The sequence below is a fragment of the Xiphophorus hellerii genome, chromosome 7 (assembly GCF_003331165.1).
Source record: "Xiphophorus hellerii strain 12219 chromosome 7, Xiphophorus_hellerii-4.1, whole genome shotgun sequence".
NCBI lineage: Eukaryota > Metazoa > Chordata > Actinopteri > Cyprinodontiformes > Poeciliidae > Xiphophorus > Xiphophorus hellerii.
This window is the reverse complement of record NC_045678.1, coordinates 29,582,470-29,603,689: the sequence shown is the minus strand read 5'-3', so window position 1 is coordinate 29,603,689 and position 21,220 is coordinate 29,582,470. Positions and strand designations below refer to the sequence as shown.

Here is a 21,220-nt window from a genome sequence, read left to right as displayed (position 1 = left end):
CTATCTGACAACGTATGCTGATCTGACAGATATAGCCATCAGTTTGTCATACGCGTATGACGATCTGACAACGCATGGCTATCTGACAGAACAGAGGCATAAAGTTAAAAAGTGGGACATAGAGCAAGATTTTAAAACATGTCAACATATTATACAGAATACCAGGCTGATCACAGACCAGGTCCAACTAAAGCCAAGTGAACAGAACAAACTGTCTTTGAAACTCTTCTGACTAAAACATCTTCCAAAAGGAATAAATAAAATTTTCACAACACAGAGTAATGCAAATACGTATTATACTGTTGTCTGTTAGGATATAAAAAACAAAAACTTTTGATTACAAACATTGACAGTCATTCCCAAACCCATAAATAACCTCAAATACATGTTCTAGACTCTCTCACCATGATTATAAGTTATCTCCTCTGTTCTTCACATCAGAATTTCCTTTTGTGCAATATCAAATATCAAACAAATTAGTGTTCACAGATATCTGACCCTTATGATTCAAAAATAAAAAATATTGCACTATTCTCTACAAGTTTGTTATTGACAGAATGACAACTTTCTAATGATCCTATTAACTTTTTTTCCACTTCAGAGGAGTGATTTCAAAGAAACAACTCTAAAACATTAATATATGCCTGGAGCAGTGGTCTCTACTGTATAACTGGACAGGATCATTGAATAAGGACATGAGAATTTCTTTCTCGGCTTGTAGTTCTGCTTCTGACACTAAATCACATTTTACAAATGGTCATAATTCTCAGCAAAAATCTGACGTTTCTACAGAGTCCTTTGATCTACAACAAACTTGTTAAATTACTTCTAATAATGTTCACTTAACCATTAATCCTACCTCCTTGGTACTGTATCTTTCCTCTGACAATAAGACAGTAATGGATCATGGCGTCATAAAATTATTTAAATTACTCGTTATGTTATATGCCACACAATTCATTAACTTTATCGAACAGCGGTTTGCCTTACCCGTTTCATCATCCTCATTTGAAGTTACCAACCGAAAGTTTGTTTTTGTGAAAAAGTTGCCAATTTTTACATTTTTAGCTGCGTCCGTTTCCATAACTTTCCTACTTTCTTTCTACACTCCACTCTTACTCTTTCTACTTTCGATATTTCAAACACCAGTGACCTAGAGCCTTGATGTGTTGCATCAGGATGAGTCTCTGGAAAATTATGGTAAGCTGCCAGTGGAGGCCTGTTGTGACTTTATGGTCTAAGCTGTTCTAGTCATGGACAGAACAGCTTAGACCAGTCATGGGGACTGAGACGATGCAGGTTGGGTCCAGGAGCATTTAGTTTCTGACTAACTGCTCCTGTAACAGCGTTCAAGCAACGACCGTGCTACCTGGTGGCCACAGTTATCGTGACATGTACTGCTTCTCAAGACAACATACCACAAAGAGAACACGGCCCAGGCCACAGTGGTAGTAGCGTACATGATCGACCCAGTGACATGACTGCACACCGGCCTGATATATATATATATAAAAAATAAAACCAGCCCTTTTGGCCCAAATATCCGACTGGCTCACCAGTTAGTGTTCAGAAACTTCCAGTTACCTAATCCGGGCCTGATTGCAAGACAATCACCTGACAAACACTGATGTCAGGTGTTTCCATCCATGTCAACAAACCCAATAAGAAACTGTTATAACATAATTCATATGCAATCAGTTTGACTTTCAATAAGAGAATAGAAATAAATTGAATGTATGTGTATTGTTGCTGTAATGTTGTTTTATCCAGTTTGTTCTATTCCGGTGCGCGTAATTACTCAACGTTACCATGTTATAATATGTTGCTGTAGCGGACCCAAATGTTTGGCTATAACAATCAGCAACACAAAAGATCAAAGAAGAGCAGTTTATTGAAGAATAAAGTCCAAATGCCTTCCAAAGATTAACCTGCTTTTATAATTCTTACCTAGTAAAGGAGACACTTTTTAAAAAACAGATAAGCACATTTCTTTCACTTTCTGGCAGTAAATCAGACTCTCCGCTTTATGTCAGCAAGAATTAACTAAATCATTTCTGTCTACAAAACGGCAGAATAATGAGAGAGAACTTGTTCAAGAATGTTTTATTACTTCAAGTATAGAAGAAAAGTGAACAGTGAAATCACCTGTGCTTGTTCATAACTCATTCTTGAGTTTTCATTAAGGTTTGTTTCATTTTTAAATGTAGAAATTATTGTTAGTCTTAAACTTCTACAATTGCATGGTTTATAGAACAGGAGTGAGATAGTGTAAATAGTTCATAGGCAACAACATGTTTTGGAAGCTCTTAATTTGAAGGAACCGATTTTAAAATATTTATGAGACATTAAGGCATCACTTTAAGGCACTAAATGGGCCAGAACACACAAAGTACTAATTAAATGAACTTAAGGCAAGTTAAAATAAGTATTTCAGGAAGAAAATTAGATTTTCCTTGGTTATTAGATGTTACATTTGTATTTAACATTTTCTGGCTGTTGCTACTTGAAGGTGATCAGATACTCAGGATAGGCCTGGGTGTCATGAAACACTACAAACATCTTGGGATTGGTCATATCGTCCACCACACTGTCATACATGTGGACACCGGAGCCTCCTTTGGATGGTGGAGCGACCATATTTTGTTGTCCCAGGGTGTAGTCTCCTGTCAGCACTCTGCAGACGTACATAAACTTTTCTCCATTCGCATTGGGCTTAGAGTACGTGTCTTGTGCAGAATAATCAGCTTTAACTGCGAAGTAGGAACCGTTTCCATAATAGGCAGCTGAAAATAGATCAGTCGGTGTGTAAATATGTGACATAGTTACAGAAGTTCTCCATATTAGATAAACAACATGTCAAAAGCTAACACAGTATTTAATTATGCTGCAAATAAATAATACAGTGCTGCTTACAGGTCTTGAGTCAGTCTCCATTTTCTTAAGTTTTGCTTTAAAGGACAATTTACAGACTAATTTACACCTTTAGGTAATAGCACTACAATATATCATTTAAAACTTGATCAGATTTCAAAAACTAGAATAAAACTACAAAGAAATTTTTGGTTAAAAGTTACTGAATCTGCAGACAGATCTCTTGAAGACAAAAAAATTGCTGAAAGTCTCACCATTTTTTCCTGCGTAGCTTCTGTTGAAGCCACGTTCATTGATGATGGGGACAGTGTTTTCACTGGTGCCGTGGAAGAGACGTTTCTCATTGTTCTGATGATTATTTCTCTGCTCCATTTCCTGTTTTTTGATCTGAAGGCCTTTCCACAGTCCAGGGTTCTGGATCCTTTCAATCTAAGAGCAGAGAGTGCATTATTTTAGTGCTTTATCCAACTTCTTTGTGATCGGACCTTTTTTCGTTTTTGTGCTTTACATGTTTCTCCATGTAAGTCAGATGCTTTGGGGAGGATGCCTGACGTGCCAGAAACCGTCCCACTTCCAGGATTAGGGAACTAATGTCCCAGCAAGATATAGAGCAATTCATCCAGGCGTTTATCTTTAGTCACATTGATTACTACAACAGTTTCTTCACAGGTGTGCCTCAATATCAATCCTCCATCTGCAGCTGATCCAGAACGCCGCTGCTGGTGTTCTCACTAAAACCAGGAAGATAGAGCGCATCACCCAGTTCTATTGTCCTTACACTGAGAGAATAGACTTTAAAATACTGTTTTCAGTTTATAAATTACTGAAAGGCTTAGCAACACAATACATTTAAAATCTGCTGTTGTTGTATCAACCTTCAGACCTCTAAGGTCTGATGGTTCCAGTCTTCTCTGTATCTCCAGAACCAAACATGGAGAAGCATTCAGCTTCTATGCACCACAAATCTGGAACAAACTTTCAGAAAACTGCAAAACAGCTGAAACACTGAGTTTGTTTAAAACAAGGCTAAAAATCCACCTGTTTAGAATTGCTTTTGATTAGTAGTAACTAGAACACTGAACAACGTAATTGTTGTGTATTTGCTTGATGATTTTGATGATGGCATGTGACATAATAATGTTTATTGCTTGTTTCATAACTGGTTACTGTATTAGGTCTTCATGATGTAAACCACTTTGAACTGCCTTGTTGAAGGCTTGCTGAATGGGTCACAGAAGCCCAAGCTGCAAATAATTTCAGCCCGTCCCAGCTCGAGATTTGCACAGAGGGAGTGTAGGCTTAAAAAGAAGATTCACTCTGCTCTAAATAAAATACATTTGTTTACAACTCAGTATCGGTACTTCGACAAGTGTTTGAACTGAAGTACTTGTAGTTGTGTTCTGTCTGATACCGGTCTTTTGTCTGGAAAATACTGGTATCGGGACACTCCTGGGAAAATAATCACAGTCTCTCTGTTCAATGCTTCTCCCATCACTTCATCACTACATGCAAAGGGTCAATACATAATCCAGAGGGTCAAAATTATTCAAACACAGGTTCATATTTCATTATGCAACCAGCTGATGAGCACAAGCAGGCAATCAGCTTACATGGCTGCTGAGGCCAGATAAAAATAGCATAAATAATATTTAAAAAAATCACAATAAAAAAAGAACACTACAAATTATGTTACCTTGGTGACGGTTTGATTACATGTGGCTTTGAAGAGATTGACGACTTCTGTGTACTCTGAAGAAGCAGCAAGGATGGGGACGGCATGACATGTTTTTCCAGCCGGCATGGCATCCCAAAGATTAGGAACATCGTCACCTACAAAAAATAAAAACATATTATTGTCATTTCTTCAAATACTTTTGGAAAAGGAAAAATGTTGTAATTTGTAGCACACAAATTAAACACCAGTAACATCAGGTATTACTCTTTTTTTCAAACACATATATTTATATATGTATATGTTAATTCTTACTAATTCTTACTAGAAATTGCATTGGGTTTATTTCAAATGCAATAGACAGAAACAGAGAAGAAAGGGAGAAAGGTGGGGAAAATATCTAAAGGAAATAAAAGGAGAGGATAAAAAGAAGCCTGGAGAAAACTCAACACCCTAGAAGTCTGCCTCTACAGCTGCAGAAAGAAAAAAACAAAGCCTAGAAACCACAGCAACAACAGCATATAATAGAAACAGTTATAACATCACTAAGAAATACACAGCACAAGTTAATACAAGACATGTTTAGTGTATCAGAAAACACCTGAATCTTTGACTTCTAAAGCTTTTTTGCACTGGAATGACTAGGCTGGACCAGTCTGACCACGGTAGCCCCAGCCCTGTTGTCCCTGGTTTTATTTGCATTGAGCAGAGAGCCACATAGAAAGTAAGTGGGAATCGTCATATCAAGCAAATTCCTGCAGAAGCTGCAGAGGTTCTCCCAGAGTCCTGAGAAGAATTTCCTCAGCTTCACCTTTGACCTCAGTCAATAATAAAATCTCATCTGAACAGGGGTTGTGTTAACGGGATATTTTCTGACTTTGACCAATTTTTTAAAAACAGTGACAGGAAAACCTGTAAGTCAGACATCATTTTGACAGATTACAATTCACACATGACCACCTTGTGGCAGAAGCACCAACATTTTCAACTTTATGCATAGAGTACATTGGGCGGAAAGAGCTAAATCAATCAGTAAAAGTACCATCTCTGACCTGGACTCTGAAGAAAATGCCTCTCGAATCTGGGAGCTCACCGTGCGTTGAGGAATTATGGAGGCGTTTTAGTGCGCCTGATGCAGCTGAACCGCTGCTGCAGGATGTTTTCCTACTGCCCCTTGTTTTTGAGTTTTGCCGACTTTTAATCACTTCCATTAGAGAAATGTTTGCTGATTTGAAAACTTTGGCTGAAGTGGTGTTTGTCATCATCATCATTATAAAACTGATGGATCAAAATAAATTATGATGGGGATTTCTTTGATGCCCCAAGTCAAAATGACAGACATTGACAAGTTTTGCAACGAATCTGAAAAAATAGGCCACCACAACAGCAAATGTACCAATGATTGGCTGACTTCAAACTATTCCTGTTTGGCCGGACCGAATGGAACCACTCTCTCTGGGTTCCAAAGAGTGGGGTGGGAAGAGGCTCTAAGTGTTAGTGCAAAATCACCGAACCCAGCCCAGCCCTCCAGTGCAAAACGGCCTTTTACATACTTTGGGGCAGAATGTGAAACAACATCCTAGTTATGGCTCAAATACCTTGTATTTTGTCAATTCGTCTTATCTGCAGGATGGTTCCCTTGCTGTCAGTGGCTGGTCCTTTAGGCATCTGGACTGTATAGTCTGAGCCATGGATGGTAACTTTTAGAGTGGGTGTTGCTCTCTCCAACGCATGTTCAAGCTCATAGTTGGTCATCTGATCAAAACTCTGATATGAAAGCCCATGTTGCTGATACTGCCACTCTGCCACAGTGGCTGCCAGCTCCAATTTCTTTTTCAGCTCCTGCTCTTGTCTCACCTTCTTCAGCATATTAGTTATCTCCTGATTGGCTCGGAGCACGTCTTTACTGAGACCCTCAATGATCACAGAGACTTGACCATTAGTGATTTGATTTTTGATGCTCACACCCATCTTCATCTGGATGTTAATAATGTTCTGACAGTCTGCAGAAGACAAGTTCAAGATGTCGTTGTCCGCTATCTCTGTGCTGAATTGTTCATCAGATATCAGGTCATTTATCTTCTTCTTGGCTGCATCTACTTTGGCCTGTGAGGCACCACAGATATGGAAGACGGCAGGATCCACTTTGACAGTCTTGATATCAGACACCTTGTTTTCCTGTTTGTTGTCAGCACTTTCTGATCCAAACACTGTAAGAATAAGAATATTTTGAAATAGAACTTCAGATAAAAACATTATAAAGGCAAAACTCGTTTTCTTGCCATACTTACATTTTAGAAAAGGTGTGACAATGTGCTTGTGGCTAAAATTGGACCAGAATCCGCTTTTGTCCTTTGGTGCGATGACATTTCTTTCTTGCATGCTGCTGTAGAAATCTTTTAGCATCTGTTGCTGGAAGATGACTATCCTGATCAAAGTCAGGGAGCTGGAGGTGTTTTGGCTGAAAACATCAATCACAGCGTCCAACATGGAGTCTGCCACTTGTTTAGCCTGCACACCGCCTTGATCTGGAAACAGGCAATACAAGTGGTTGATGGCTCAAATCTGCAAATTCAAAAAGTTCCGTCCCACCTATAAAGGGCTAATTTAAGACTCATCCTTGAGTGCAGCAGAAAAAGTTTAACATGTTAATCCAATCCAATCTATACAGTCAAATACTTTTGATCCAAACAAATAAAAATGATGAAATGTAATGAGAAGTCTCTCTGTTGGTCCCTTAAAATCAGGGTTATCTGGTATCTAAGCACTAAATCTACCATAAGCCAGATCTCCATATGTCATCAAAACGAGATGAGCTCATTTTGCTGTATGCAACAAACTCTTTGTATAAACAAATTCTTGAATCTCTTAGTAAGTCTTACCTGTGCCCAGGGCAGGAAATGAAATAGAAGTGTAGGATTTCTTCACACACATTTGGAGTGCTTCCTTTACAGAACTGTGGATGTCTGACTGAACGACCAGGTGGAGAATCTTTTTACACTTTAGGTTTCCCGGTACAGTCATTATAATGCCTGGATTGGGCTGGGAACCTGGTGGGGTTCACAATCACAATCTAGTTACAGAACTAAATTAACTATAAACTAAGCTTGCATGCTATAAACAGGCAAGTGTTAATGTTCTTACCAAGATATTGGCATTCTTCTAAAACAGCTACACCAGCTGCATCCAGAATATCCTTGGATACTCCTGGGAAGGTAGAGGAAGTGAAAGGTTTGAAGGTTTTGACAACCAATGTTTATCTTCATAATATAGTTAATCCAAAACTATGTCTCCTAGACTGCTGTATCTGAACTCCACTGAAAAAATTAATCAAAACATCAAGCTAGGTACCGTACATCTCTATTGAGTACTAAAACAGCAGATTATACCTCATCCTCACCAACTCCAATCTACATACCTAACATCCGATATGGTGGTCCGGACATTAGTTCTAAACCTGTAACTAGACTTAATGTTATATTGATATACCATCAGTCTACCAGGTTTTAGGAGAATATTGATATTCCTCCTCCTAAAACCTGAGGAAGAATTGGGTTGGAGACCTCTGGTGTAACTAGATTTGACTGAATAGTCAAGTCTAGTTGACTATTCAACTAGACTTGAATAGTTTTACTTGCTTTATTTTACAAAATATGTACAGTACCACCTATTTGTGGTTTAGTAAACGCAAATTTTTTGTGGAACATAATTCAATTAATGGGCTGCACAGTGGCGCAGTTGGTAGAGCTGTTGCATTGCAGCAAGAAGGTCCTGGGTTCGATTCCCGGCCTGGGGTCTTTGCATGTTCTACCTGTGCATGGTGGGTTCTCTCCGGGTTCTCCGGCTTCCTCCCACAGTCCAAAAACATGACTGTTAGGTTAATTGGTTTCTCTAAATTCTCCCTAGATGTGAGGGCGTGTGTATGGTTGGTTGTCCTGTCTGTCTCTGTGTTGCTGCGACAGACTGGCGACCTGTCCAGGGTGACCCCGCCTCTCGCCTTAAACGTTAGCTGGAGATAGGGACCAGCACCCCTCCAGATTCCTCTAGGGACAAGAAACTGGATGGATGGATGGATGGATGGATGGATAATTCAGTTATTTGGAGAAAACTTGCATCTTTGTGTATTTTTGTCAGGAGTGTTTCTCAAGTATGTGAAAGAAAATGCGGCTTGGGAAGCTGAAATAGCAAGGCACGATGCTACTGCTGGTATTTGCAAAGCAGCCAATCCAGGAAAGCCATTTATTTTCCTTGGTGCTGATTAGTGTGTACGATATGGCATAAAATTTATATCACAATACATATTGTGATATAATGTATCACAATGTACATTGGGTGTCGTGGTAACGACATATATCACGATATTATTTGTTTAAATCTTTCAATAGAAACAAAAAAATCATACACTAATTGTCAGCTGCATTGCATTTTATGTTGGTAAAACAAATAACTTGTATATCTTCTCATCCACATACCCTGCAGGTTACATTTTTCTGCTCCTGGTATGATTGTTTAACCCTCCTGCGGTCTTAACTTAAACTGTCATTTAAACCCAATGAGTTTTTCTCTCTCTGAGTTCAGGGTTGCGCTGTGCACTTTTACAAGTTTTTTATATTTTTTTGTAGTTTTGGAAAGATCATCAGACCATCATTCTGGCCCACGGCTCTTCCTTGTCGTCTAACCATGACATTTTCTATGTTCCTCCTGAGCATCGCGCTAACACCGCAGGAGGTTAAACTTGAACCAGGTCCAAATAATTTACATTTTTTGAATTTGCCTTTTTAACAAGCTCTTCCTTGCGCTCCCTGCCATGCTGATGCTACCTGATTACGTCATCAATAAGCATTTCCATGGTTAACTGATAGACTGCAGATCTCTATTGTAGGACAAATTTCTAACATTTCGACTGTATACAGTGTATATTGCGCATTCCTAGTGCTGATTGGTTGTACACTAAAGAGCAGTAAAAAGGAAGATCGTGAAAGTTAGCTTCTGTGGTCGTGCCAAGACGGTTTCCACTGTACTCTGCTGGAGCTGAGAGTCCTGTAGGAAGATCACTTGGAAGAAGCCTTTGAGAAAAAGCTCTCCAAGTATGCAGGGTTGGTCAGTGGCTGTAAGCAGGCAGGTCAGAGAGCGAGGTGCTTCCTAGTTGAGGTAGATTGCAGAGTTTTTGTGGCTCGCTCTTTGGCCAAAGCCATGAGTAGCCTTGGCATCAAGGGAGAATCCAGGAGGAGAATCATACTTGGCAACATCTGAAGTGTGGTGGCTTAAGAGAAGACAACCATGGTGTCAATGTAGCTAGTTAGCCATCATGACAAAATGTGGACTGAGCATTTCTGGGTGGGTCACCTGGAATATTGTGTACGATGTTGAAAGACCTGAAACACCCAGTGATTCCAGGAACATCACTGATGATGTGTTCAGTAGCATCAGTGGATGAATTTGCACATGATGTTTGAACTGTAAGGACAGGGGTGGGCAACTCCAGGCCTCGAGGGATACTTTTAGATGTATCTCTACTTCAACATACCTGCAGGACTCTGGAGAACTTGACTGCACTTAGGAGGTAATTCAGCTATTGGATTCAAGTGTTTGATCAGGGAGATATCTAAGAGTTACCGGACACCGGCCCTCGAGGATCAGGATTGCCCAACCCAGTGTAAGGAGATTTTGATCATTTTTTAGAAGGAACCTATAGTATTCATGGAATTGAGCTATTTGTTGGTGGCTGAATACCAGGGTTTCACTATATCTATGACAATTAATTAATATTATTATGGAAGTGTAGAGTATATGTTTCATGCATTCTGGCTATTCATATTTTGTATGACAGATAAAATCACATATAAACTGATTTACCTGACTTGAGAGTGAAGCTGTCATCTGAAGAGTTAACAATGACATCAGTCGTCTCCTTTGTTATATCTCCAGTTTCTACCTGAATTGTCACGTTTCCCAGTTTAGTCTCGTGCTTTCCTGAACTGGAGACAACTTTAGAAAATTTGCCTGCCAGTAAACCAGACAGAATAACAAATTAACCTTGAAATTAGGCAACTACTCAAGACTTGTGGAAGTTAAACTACATTAAACTGCCTACTTGTACTTTGTGAAGAGTCTGCAGGTGCAAGAACTGTTGTTGAAAGACCCGTGGCACTGGGAAACCTCTTCTTAAATTCATCTGTAAATATCTGCAAAATTTGTTTGATACTTTATTATAATAGTCATTTCTCATGTGAGTTACAAATGAATTACAATAGATAGAACAAATTTTTAAGTTCTGCTATAAATCCACTGATTAACTTCAGAGAGGACAGTATAGTAGAAAGAAGCACCTACAGATGATACTTCAGAGAAATGCTACAGTATTCTTCATAAATTCCCAAGTATCCATGAGAACGTACAGTACATGATTAACTCAAATTAACACATGTAAGTTCAATTTCCTAGATCCCGAAGCAAAAAAATGTTGTAACTCTGAAGAAATACTATAGCTATAGTCCTAGGATATTGTAACATTCCTCTTGATCATTTCTGCATTTGATCTTGCTGTTCAGTATATTCTAAACTGCTGCTTAGCAAGTTAATATGACATTGATTGTTATTGTTTGCTTACCTGAATAGTCTCTGCATCTCCAGGATAAAGAACAACTGCAATCTTCTTAAGGTTGTTGGATTGTCTTTGGCTGCTGAACTCCAAGAATTTATCCAGCATCAAAGTGGCAACAAGATTTTTTGGAAAACCCAGGTTTCCGGTACCAACAGCTGGGAAAGTTATAGATGACAAACGAGTTTTCTCTGCCAAATCCAAGCAATCTTGAAAGATCCCAGCTAGAGTCTGAAAGACATTTTGTAAACCAGATTACCTGGTAGTTTCATTGATTCAAAAAGAAATTTAAAACATTTTACACTATGAATGTTACAAAGGCTCAGGTGTTGATTACTTTGGACTGGGAGAGGGAGGTGCGCCACCTGGTGGCGAGTTCGTTATAGCACATTCAGCGGCTGCAGAGGCATTATAGCTCTGGGAGACACGCAGCTGCTGCTTACGGTTTCGGTTGATATCGATATGGGTTCTTGACTTACTGTGAGTAATTGCTGTTAAATGTACCAAGGCAGTTCATTTAGTAGTTCCGTCTGTATTACATGTTGATGCTGTATTCGTAAGAGTCGCCGGTTTAATGCGACCTTTTACTAACTCCACGTGGGTTAGCCTGTTAGCTATCGGTTGTAGCAATCGATATACGTGTAGTCAGTTTGTGGCCAGCAGATGTCACTGCGGCAAGTTGTACTTGATAATGTGTAAGGTGAAGTAACGTGGGCTTTATTTCTGTTACGATTTAGACCACATCACCTCACCTCCACATCCATACATCTCCAACTCCATGCCTACCTTCTGCTGCACATCTGTACTATTGCTGTAACAACAAATAAAGAGAGATTCTCAAGCAGGAAATCCCCTCCTCAGTTTGTCCTGATCGACACACAGTGGCGAGTGTAAACATTCCACCAGCCTCAAGTTTAAAACGTAGAACCTTCACTACAATGAATATGATGTACCTTTTCAGCTGCGCCTTGGCCTTTGTCCCAGCTTGAAGCAATTACATGGAAAACTTGTTTGCTCTTCAGCTTGCAGCCGTCTGTAACAACAATCTCGCCTGGTGATCCACTGGTTTTCTGGCTGTGTACCAGCTGTTGAAGTTTGGGTCCAGCCGCACTGAAGATGGCTTTTGAAATCGCCCCTTTGTGCAATAAAAGATCTTCTGACACAGTGTTGACAATTACCTCTGTCTGAAAATATGGCACAACTTAATTAAGATGTGCAATTTCATTTTATCTTGTATGAAAAGAAAAAAACAATAAATAGTAATGGTATTGGTCAAGATAATATTTCTGTCCTCACATATTATCTACTTCTTTAGGTCTGTAAAACTAGAGAGGTAGACTGAGTAGTGAGGCTGTGAGGCTCTCATACTTTACTAACAGCGTAAAGTACAGTACAGTGAGTTTAGACAAAGAAGAAGAAATTCTGACAGGATCCTAAGCCTAATTAAAAAACTTATAAAAGCTAAATAGTGGTCTTTCATAAAAGAATAAAGACTATCTGCTAAAAGAGCACTGAATCACACAGAGTAATGAAATTAGCGTTATTAGGTGCCACCATCAGGACTAGAGAAGCCTCTTTCTGCTTTCAGAATATCTTTCTACAAATGACAGACATAAGGAGGACACACTCAATTTTAACCCTTCATCTCTAAATTAAACACTGAAAAACATGTATATTTACCTTGGCAGCCTCAATGGATCCCTTTTTAAGAACAATTTTCAAGCCCTCTTTAGTCTGCCCTCGGCACAAGCTTGGGTCAGGTGAAACTACTTTGAGCAATGACGATTTCTGACTAACTTTAGGGATAGCATTTTGAGATGAAACACTAACTCCATGATTTCCAAACTCCTGCTTTACAGCACTTTCCATACCAAGAGCAACACTGTCCTCATTGTCCACCAGATGAATCTTCTTCAAGGTGTTGTCATCATACTTCTCATCACAGTATTCCTTCACTGCTCTAGTAATGGTAGCTAGGCACAGATTGAGTGGGAAGCCACGATTTCTGCTGATGGCAGGAAGGGCCACAGACACACAGCCACACTTTTCAGCTAGTTCTAAGCTTTCTTTAACCGTTCTTTTCAACTGGCCCTCAGCCCTCTTTGGCTTAGTTTGATCAAAATAGGGTCCTACGGCATGGATCACCTTTTTGCAACGAAGCATTCCTCCAGCATCTGTTACAACACAATTTGCAGGTTGGAGTTTTCCTTTTACATTAATTATTTGGTCACATTCAGTCTGCAACTGAGGACCTGCAGCTTTAGAAAGTGCCAAAGCAAGACCAGAGGTATGTTTCAAGTCCTCATTAGAAGGATTGACAACAGCATCCACAGAGTAACTGCACATGTCTGCCTTGGAGACCACTATTTCCACTCCATCACTTGTCTGGACTTTGTAAATGGGTTGTTGTACCTGTACTAAGGCAAAGTCGTCTTCTTCATTTGATTTATCAGCCAGCTGAACCAGGCAGTCAGTGTTACTCTTAATCAAGGAAGTATAAAGTTGTTCTTTCTCCTTAAAGAACTTCTTGACTCCAGGTTTTGTGACTTTAAAACTATCAAAGCACACAGAAGCTAGTAAAGCTTTGACTATGGTCTTGCAATCTTTCACAGCAGATCTACAGCCACTTAGGATGATTTCCTGATTTCCAAAATCCACTTCCACCCCTTCTAGTTGCTTCAACAAGGTTGTCTGACCTTTCAGGTACTCAATGATGACATTTGCCTTAACAGCAACAAATTCTTCAACATGAGCATTTTCTGTTATAAAGTCTTCTAGTTCACTGCTAACTTTGTCCACACTGTCCTTGTGACCGGACACCACCACTTGCTGTTGATGAGTTATGATCTGAACTCTCATTCCTGACCCACTGTTTGCTTTTTCCTGCTGATGGACCAGCTGCTGCCACTCCGGTTTCTTCAGGACTTCAAGGTCTTCAACTTTGATGGATTCAGATTTCAGAATTTGGCTTAGATGGTCTTGAGCATTCATTAGGTCCTTGTCAGAAACAGCAACAAGCTGCACCCTCTGTGGACTGATCTCCAAGGCTGCTTTTATGCCATAGGCTGTTAGAAGTATATCGGTGGCCTCCTCTTGTTGTTCGTCCTTCAGCATGTCAAGCAAAACCTCATCTACTTCTAAATTCTGTCGCTTTAATCCTAATGTTGCGTTGCTTATCAACTGGGTTGCATTAATAATCTCGTCCACAAAGCCAGTTACTTTCAGAGCTTGCTTGTTTTGGTCGTATGACATTTTGAGTTCTGGGTACACTTGCAGGAGTTTGTCCTGAAGACCATCTTGAGAAAGGATGTGGAACATCGATGGTGACACATTGATCTCTTGAGTTTTACTTAATTTCTCCCTTCGAACCCTTTTCTCGATCCTGTCAAGAACGTCTGAAATAGGCTTCTTGAGTGTGTTGACATCATTCTCAAGGCCGGCCACTGAAAGGACACCACTGGTTTTATCAGAAACTACAACAACATCTTCCTTCTGCAGTTTCTCTTTAATCTTCTGCTCAGATTCCTCCCACAAATCTGACTCCAGGGAGAACTTTAGGGTTTTGAATTTTGACACAGCCTGAGAAAAGGTTGCTTTCACAGTGTTTGCCCACTCTTTGATGATGACTTTGGCATCTTTTTGCTTCAGTAATGAGGGCGAGGCACTGAGGCGGACAGCAGACTGCTCCAGGGTTATGTTGCAGAAATGTTTTTCCAAGTCACGCCCAACGGTGTCCAGATCTGCTTTGTGGTTAGCTAGGTATCTGAGGACAGCGTTGTCAATGGGCTCAGAGATGGCAGCTGGAAGCTTTGGTGACGGCTTATCTTTCCCATAAAGTGCTACTCCCAACGATTTGTAGAACGGGTAGACTTTGACTTCTTCCTTTTTTATCTCATGCTTCTTACCCAAGACTTTCTTAAAATCTGTGGATTAAAACATAAAGTTACACTCCTTGACTCACTATTGGTATCAGCCGATTTTGTGAATCATAGAGCATGTAGTTAGGATAAACTGTAATAGGCAATGTTCACACCACAGCCTGAAGTGACCGAAATTAAAATTTGTTGCTCTTATGTGACCCGTTTCTGATCTTTTCATGATTGTCTGAACAACACAGATCTGATTTTTACAAATGACCCAGGACACTTGGATATATGGTCCTAAATCTGATACGTAGGTGATATTTTGAAATGTGATCTGAGTGTACAGCCAGGTAGCATTCTTCCTTCATTGATACTTGATAAACATCAACATTCTGCATCCTCAAACGAGGAAGGCTGAAGAAAAACAACAACTGTGGTGCATGCTCATGTGGATTAAGTTGTTAATGTGCTGGCCATCCATGTTTACTTTCGCTAACATTGAGCATGCTCACTGTGTGTGACGTTATTGCGCCTCTAAAGTGTATGTGGGACACTTTTAGTTTGTTTGCAGTTCACACAGATAATCACATACAAGTCGCATACATCTGGAAATGTGACCTAACGCAAAGAAGAAAATCAGATTTCACAAAAAGTTGGAATTGAACATCAAGGCCTGCAGTGTGAATGTAGCCATATGGGGCAAGTGAACTACCTTGGTGCTTTTTAAACGTGACAACAGCAGACTGTTCAGCTTCATTCAGCTGAACATCTTCCACCTCTCCACCTTGATCTTCAAAGTAGAGGCAGAGGATGTCTTCGCTGCAGTCCGCAACTCCGTCAACCACAATCTTCTTTGTGGTCTCAAGGGGTCGGACTGATAACTCCTTCTTTGTAAACATCCGGATTTGCGGACATCTTTCTATGAAGTCAGTGGTATCTGTGAAACAGTTCCAAGCTAAAATAAGCAAAAGTTCCAAGTTGTTCATTTTACATTCATAAACTAAGTGGATACCTTTTCCACTCTGGAAAGTGACAACAGCAGATGAGATGTCAGGGATCAGTTCCAGGTTGTAGTCCTGGGAGGCAGTCGGAGAGCTTATGTCTCTCAAAATGGACTCCACCAGCATTTCCAGGAATTCTGAGTTTACAGAATCTGGAATATTCCCTAAAACAGCCGATTTGGAGCACTGCTCCTCATCATCTGAATCACCATCTTTGCCTTTTGGGCCTGTCTCACCACCATCCACAGGTTCTTGAATTGTTGACCGTTTGTCAATCCCTGCATGATCCGCTGTCATTGAAATATAAAAGATGATATAGTAAAAACCTGCTACAATGAAAAGTATTATTGTATTATTATTTTGGTATTGTAATGACGCATGATGATTGTTTTTTGTGATTCACACACATCAATTTAGCATGAAGACAAGACAAATGGGTTCATGGAATCACAAAATACAAATGTTTATTTATAGGCCATTTAAAGCCCGGGTATAATTTTCTCAGCAATCAGAGAGCGTTATGAGATCATTTCATTTAATGAAAATTAGGTGAGATCATTTCATTTTTCTATATATTGGATTTTTGAAAAATTTCTAATTAAAGCTTAACACTGCTGTCTCTCTGCATAACAACGTAAAGCCCAAAGTCAAAGGACACGCATTAATATCGTTTGCTTTTCTCATTTCTGAATTAAGCTGTACTGACCCTTGCAAAACCTTACTGATTTAAAGAAGCATATACATTCTTAGAGAATGACGGACATTCAAGTATTGTGTTATTGTGGTTTAAATCTTCTTAAATAGTCGTATAATAATCTTAGTGCCTGGTTTGCAAATTTATGGGAAGTGTTAGATTATTTGCACAACACCCCTGGGACTCCATATGAGTCACTAAAACATACATGGATCAGAAACTAGAACCAGTTGTAATGGAGGAAAAGTGGCTGTAGACTGATCTGTGGAACTGAGTTGATTGTGAGGCTATTCAGTCCGTCTAATTCATGGAAGGGAGAGGAAAGAAACACTCTGGTTTGTTGTTAGAATGTCACAGAGTTTTCCCCAAATAACCAGTTTAATAGATTCAATATGAATCTATTAACTGGGTAATACCCAGTAGGGTTAAGCATCTCAGTACTTGTGGGGTGGAGAGTCCTGTTTTAAGATCAAGCTGGAAAATGTTTGGAGTAAAACATAATTACACCTCCAAACCTTAATATCAAAAACCAAAACGGTCTCTTTCTGGCAAACTGAAAACAACACCCAGTATGAACAGCTGCAAGTACTTTAAATCACCAGTGAATATTTCCTGTCCATCCAGAAAGTAGGTTTTATGTTAATAACTAATACACATGTTTACTCTGTTACATGTTTATCCAGCTTCACGCTCACTTAGATTTAGTTACGGTACATCGTGCTTCATGTACTTGCATGCAGGTACACATATAAAAAAGGTTTGTTTGCATTTTAATTAAAGCATAATAATTAATAGACAGTTCTATATATTATTTGTTTGTAGACTTTTAATTATATCTCAAGAACAGATGCAGAAGATGTCTAAATAATAAAGTTAATTCCATCATTATTTATTGTTAATTAATTTCACATCAAAGAACAGATATTTCCTCCACGGATACTTACACTTTTTGTTGCCTTCATCAGATGATTCCCCCTGTTTAAAATAAATTTTACAAATATTTCAGACTTTTATGTGCTGGACAATAATGATGAATGTTACATTTAGGGTCTGAAATGTCAGTGGGTTAAACTTCAGCGAGGTCATAAAAAGAGAAGTTTATCCGTTTACACACAAAATGAAAGAACAGCAGCATGAATGAAATCAGGCAGAACCTTCTTGAATTCTGATCATTTTCATGGTTTCCAGTAAACAATAAAAACCCTGCAGGGCCAGATCTTCTTTATTAGGAGCTTGGAGTTTAAACAGAAAGCAAAGAAAGAGTTCAAAGGTCAGGGGTAAATCAGGTCCGCCTCATTATACATGAATAGATCAGATAATCAAAGTCATAAAAGTAAACATAAAATGAGTTTACCGACTGACAGACAAAAAATTAATAAATAAATAAATCATAACCACAAAGAGAAATATGTCACAACATGTTTCCAGAAACTATGAGTTTGTTCTCTAACGCTGCCAGGTCTTTCATGCGAAATTCAGGTTAGATAAACTTGCCAACAATTATTTCAATAATAATTAGTAAAGCAGTACTCCTATGATAGCACAGAAACTTGTCTACGAGTCAGATTATTAACTAACTTCCACTTTTTAGCTCTCACCTGCTTCTGTTTTCCGTCTGAAGGAAGGCGGACTGTCATCTTTAGCACTCCTTCATCCAAACTGATCTGGTGCGACTCTTTGCCCAGGACATTTTTCTGGTCTGAGAGAGAAAACGGGGTAAATCCAGCAGGTTTTTACTCAGGACTGATCAGAAATCTGACAGTCTGGGACTCACCCTCCTCTCTGCGGAAGCGCAGCAGCGCTGTTGAGCTCCCGGACTCATAGTCCACCTCGCAGTCTCCTCCGTTGGACTTTTTACTCTGAAAATATTTCACCAACTTATTTTTCAGTCTTGGTGTGTTGGTTTCTTCCAACTCCACCAGAACAGGGAAGGTGTATTCCTCCGCCATGGTGCTGGCCTCTCTCCTTTCTGACCTGACTGAACTCTTTCGGTTTTGTTTCTGGTGAAACGACGGGAGGCAGACGCAGCTGTGGAGCTTTACGGGATTGGCGCAGAAGGAGTCAAAACAGGAAAAGCGACACGTTTTCTTCGTTTATTTTGGAGACTTATTAACTCGAACTAGCAATTCAACCAGTTAGAACTGGTCCACACCCAGTCCCAGTTTACTTTCAGTTATTCACTCGGGACTTTCCAAGCCAGGCAAGGTAACTTATTGGGGCCTGCTCACAGCAATGCATAGGGAGAGCAGTGACTGACTTGTGAAGCCAAGTTGGTGGACTCTTTGGGAAGTTCTCTCTCCATGATGCTGGGTGGCTGCAGTCACCAAATTCCTGTCTGACCCTGGGGAGGGGGGGATGTGGCAGTGAGGCTTGGTGGATCTTCTGCATATCGTTGTGTGGCTGCTGTCGGCCTATTTCCATGTTGGACAGATGGATGGTCTGGGTGGCTGCTCAGGAAGTTAAAGCTGTGTGCTGCTGTAGGGTGCTGAGTGCTACAAAGTGCATGCTCTGCTCAACATTATAATTTCTTATGAATTCCAGGGGACAAATTAGTACACGCGTCACCACTAGATGTCCTTTTTGTAGAGCAAAAGATTTCTTGACACGTTGGCAACCAGCTTCATATTCTGTGCCTGGAGTGCTGAGGCATGTCTATACAACATCAAGACCTGTGATAAAAGAAGCAGGTAGTTTTTTCTTTAGACACTTTAGGAAATTGAAAACTTGATCATTTGTAGCAGAATAATTAAAGACCAGTGACATCAAGTATGAAATTATTAAGATGCTTCAGAGACAGATTGTGGAATAAATCCCAACATTTGGTTGTAAGACCTTTATTCTGTCAATTTGTCTTATCTGCAGGATGTTTCCCTTGCTGTCAGTGGTTCATCCTTCAGGCATATTCACAATATAGTCTGAGCCATCGATGGTAACTTTTACACTGGCTGCTGCGCTTTTCAATGCATCCTCAAGCGTGTAGTTAATCTTCTGATCAAAACTCTGAAACTGAAGTCCTTGTCTGTTCAACTCTGACACATGCAGATATTCTCTGTGACACTGCATTAAGGAGAGTGAGGAGGGCGAGTTCAGGAACCTGGTGAAGGACTTTGTTGGGTGCTCCTATCAGAACAAACTTTTGCTGAATGCAAAACTAAAGGGGTAGTGCTGTGTAGCATATTTGCAGATATACTATATTTTCAATAAATGTAAATGAATTGTGACCAATAAGATCAATGGGCTAGTTTTCACAGAAGGTAAGTGCGACTCATGAAGGAGCAGACAGACTAGAAGTTTGCAGTTGTGAGTGCCTTGGATTTATAGTGTGAAAAAATTAAAACATCCAAATGGCCATATAAAAATGTGCAAAAAAGAAAGAAAAAACCCCCCAAAACAATAAACAAAAACCTAAATTTATCAATCCCACAGTTCCAACATAAATGAACCCACACCCTTCAGTTCATCTACCTCCAAGCTGGGGTTGATTAGAGGTCCCAAGCAGATTACAATTAAAGTGCTTGGTGCAGTGCAGGTCATCAGCTGACTAAAGTCAGATCAGACTGGGGACAAAATTGTTCATTAGCTGCAAGGAGCCTCCTACCAGCCTGGCAGGAGAAGCAGAAGTCTTCCAGCAACAAAAGTGCAATCCTTTCTTGGGCTCTAGCTCGCCATCGCACCTGGCCTGAATAATAAACAGGACCATTTTCTCAGTATGTACATATAAATAATCAAAACATTCTAGTGTGCACACAAATTCATTAAATGGCACTTTTTGCACTATAAATAATTATAAGACAGTCAATTTCAGTTAATATGCATTTTCAATAATTATAAAATTCAATATAAATTACATCCATGAAAAATCCAATAAATATGCACCATATAAATTAGTCAACATGAAATGTAATCTAAACAAGTGCTCAATAAATATTTAAGGCACCTTATTGTCCATCAAATGGGTTAACAGTCAGTCATTTAGCAGCTACACCAACAGACAGTAACAATGAGCTAATGCTAAATCACACACAGAAACACTCACCAATTCCGCAGTTTTATCTCACACAAACAGATTTTTTTCACCTCCTTTATGGCTCTCAGTTGTTGGCTCCTACAGTTCAGCACATTATGTAAAAGCATCGTACAGATTTAAGGTGAATGATGAATGACACAAACTAATGTTTCATACCTCCCGGCTCCTGCTAATACACCTAGCAGATAGGCTGCGATGGTACATGTGACACTGATTCCCAACAGCGATTGGCTGTGTGGAAATCTCGCGAGAATCGCTGACATTATATTAGAGATATCGCGAAATTTGAAATAAAGGGGTCAGAGTGGAGAAACCGGATAATGGGGGGATGGAAGTTAAAATTTATACCCGGGTTACAGCTGGATTTCCACAAACACCGCTTATGCTGCAGCATTATTTATGGATCAGAGAACCTGTGATCACAGCAACCTGCAGATCCCTCCTGCAACTGACTTGCAATATAGTTTAGTGACAATCGTCTGCATGAATCA

The 21,220-nt window shown here is 39.7% G+C and overlaps 1 protein-coding gene across 1 annotated transcript; it reads right to left on the bottom strand.

Annotated features, from left to right (window-relative positions):
- Positions 1-1,873: 1,873 nt before the first annotated feature.
- Positions 1,874-20,495, bottom strand: LOC116722752 (protein mono-ADP-ribosyltransferase PARP14-like). The gene is made up of 18 exons (XM_032567019.1): positions 20,301-20,495; positions 18,477-19,371; positions 18,301-18,401; positions 17,647-17,677; positions 16,020-16,298; positions 15,720-15,944; positions 12,825-15,067; positions 12,098-12,328; positions 11,154-11,375; positions 10,638-10,728; positions 10,400-10,546; positions 7,688-7,750; positions 7,426-7,593; positions 6,835-7,071; positions 6,142-6,753; positions 4,565-4,701; positions 3,126-3,300; positions 1,874-2,783 (listed from the first exon to the last, which is right to left on the bottom strand). Exons 2-18 carry the CDS (start codon positions 18,649-18,651, stop codon positions 2,500-2,502), a joined length of 5,421 nt encoding a protein of 1,806 aa, XP_032422910.1. The 5' UTR covers positions 18,652-19,371; positions 20,301-20,495; the 3' UTR covers positions 1,874-2,499.
- Between the last annotated feature and the right edge of the window lie 725 nt (positions 20,496-21,220).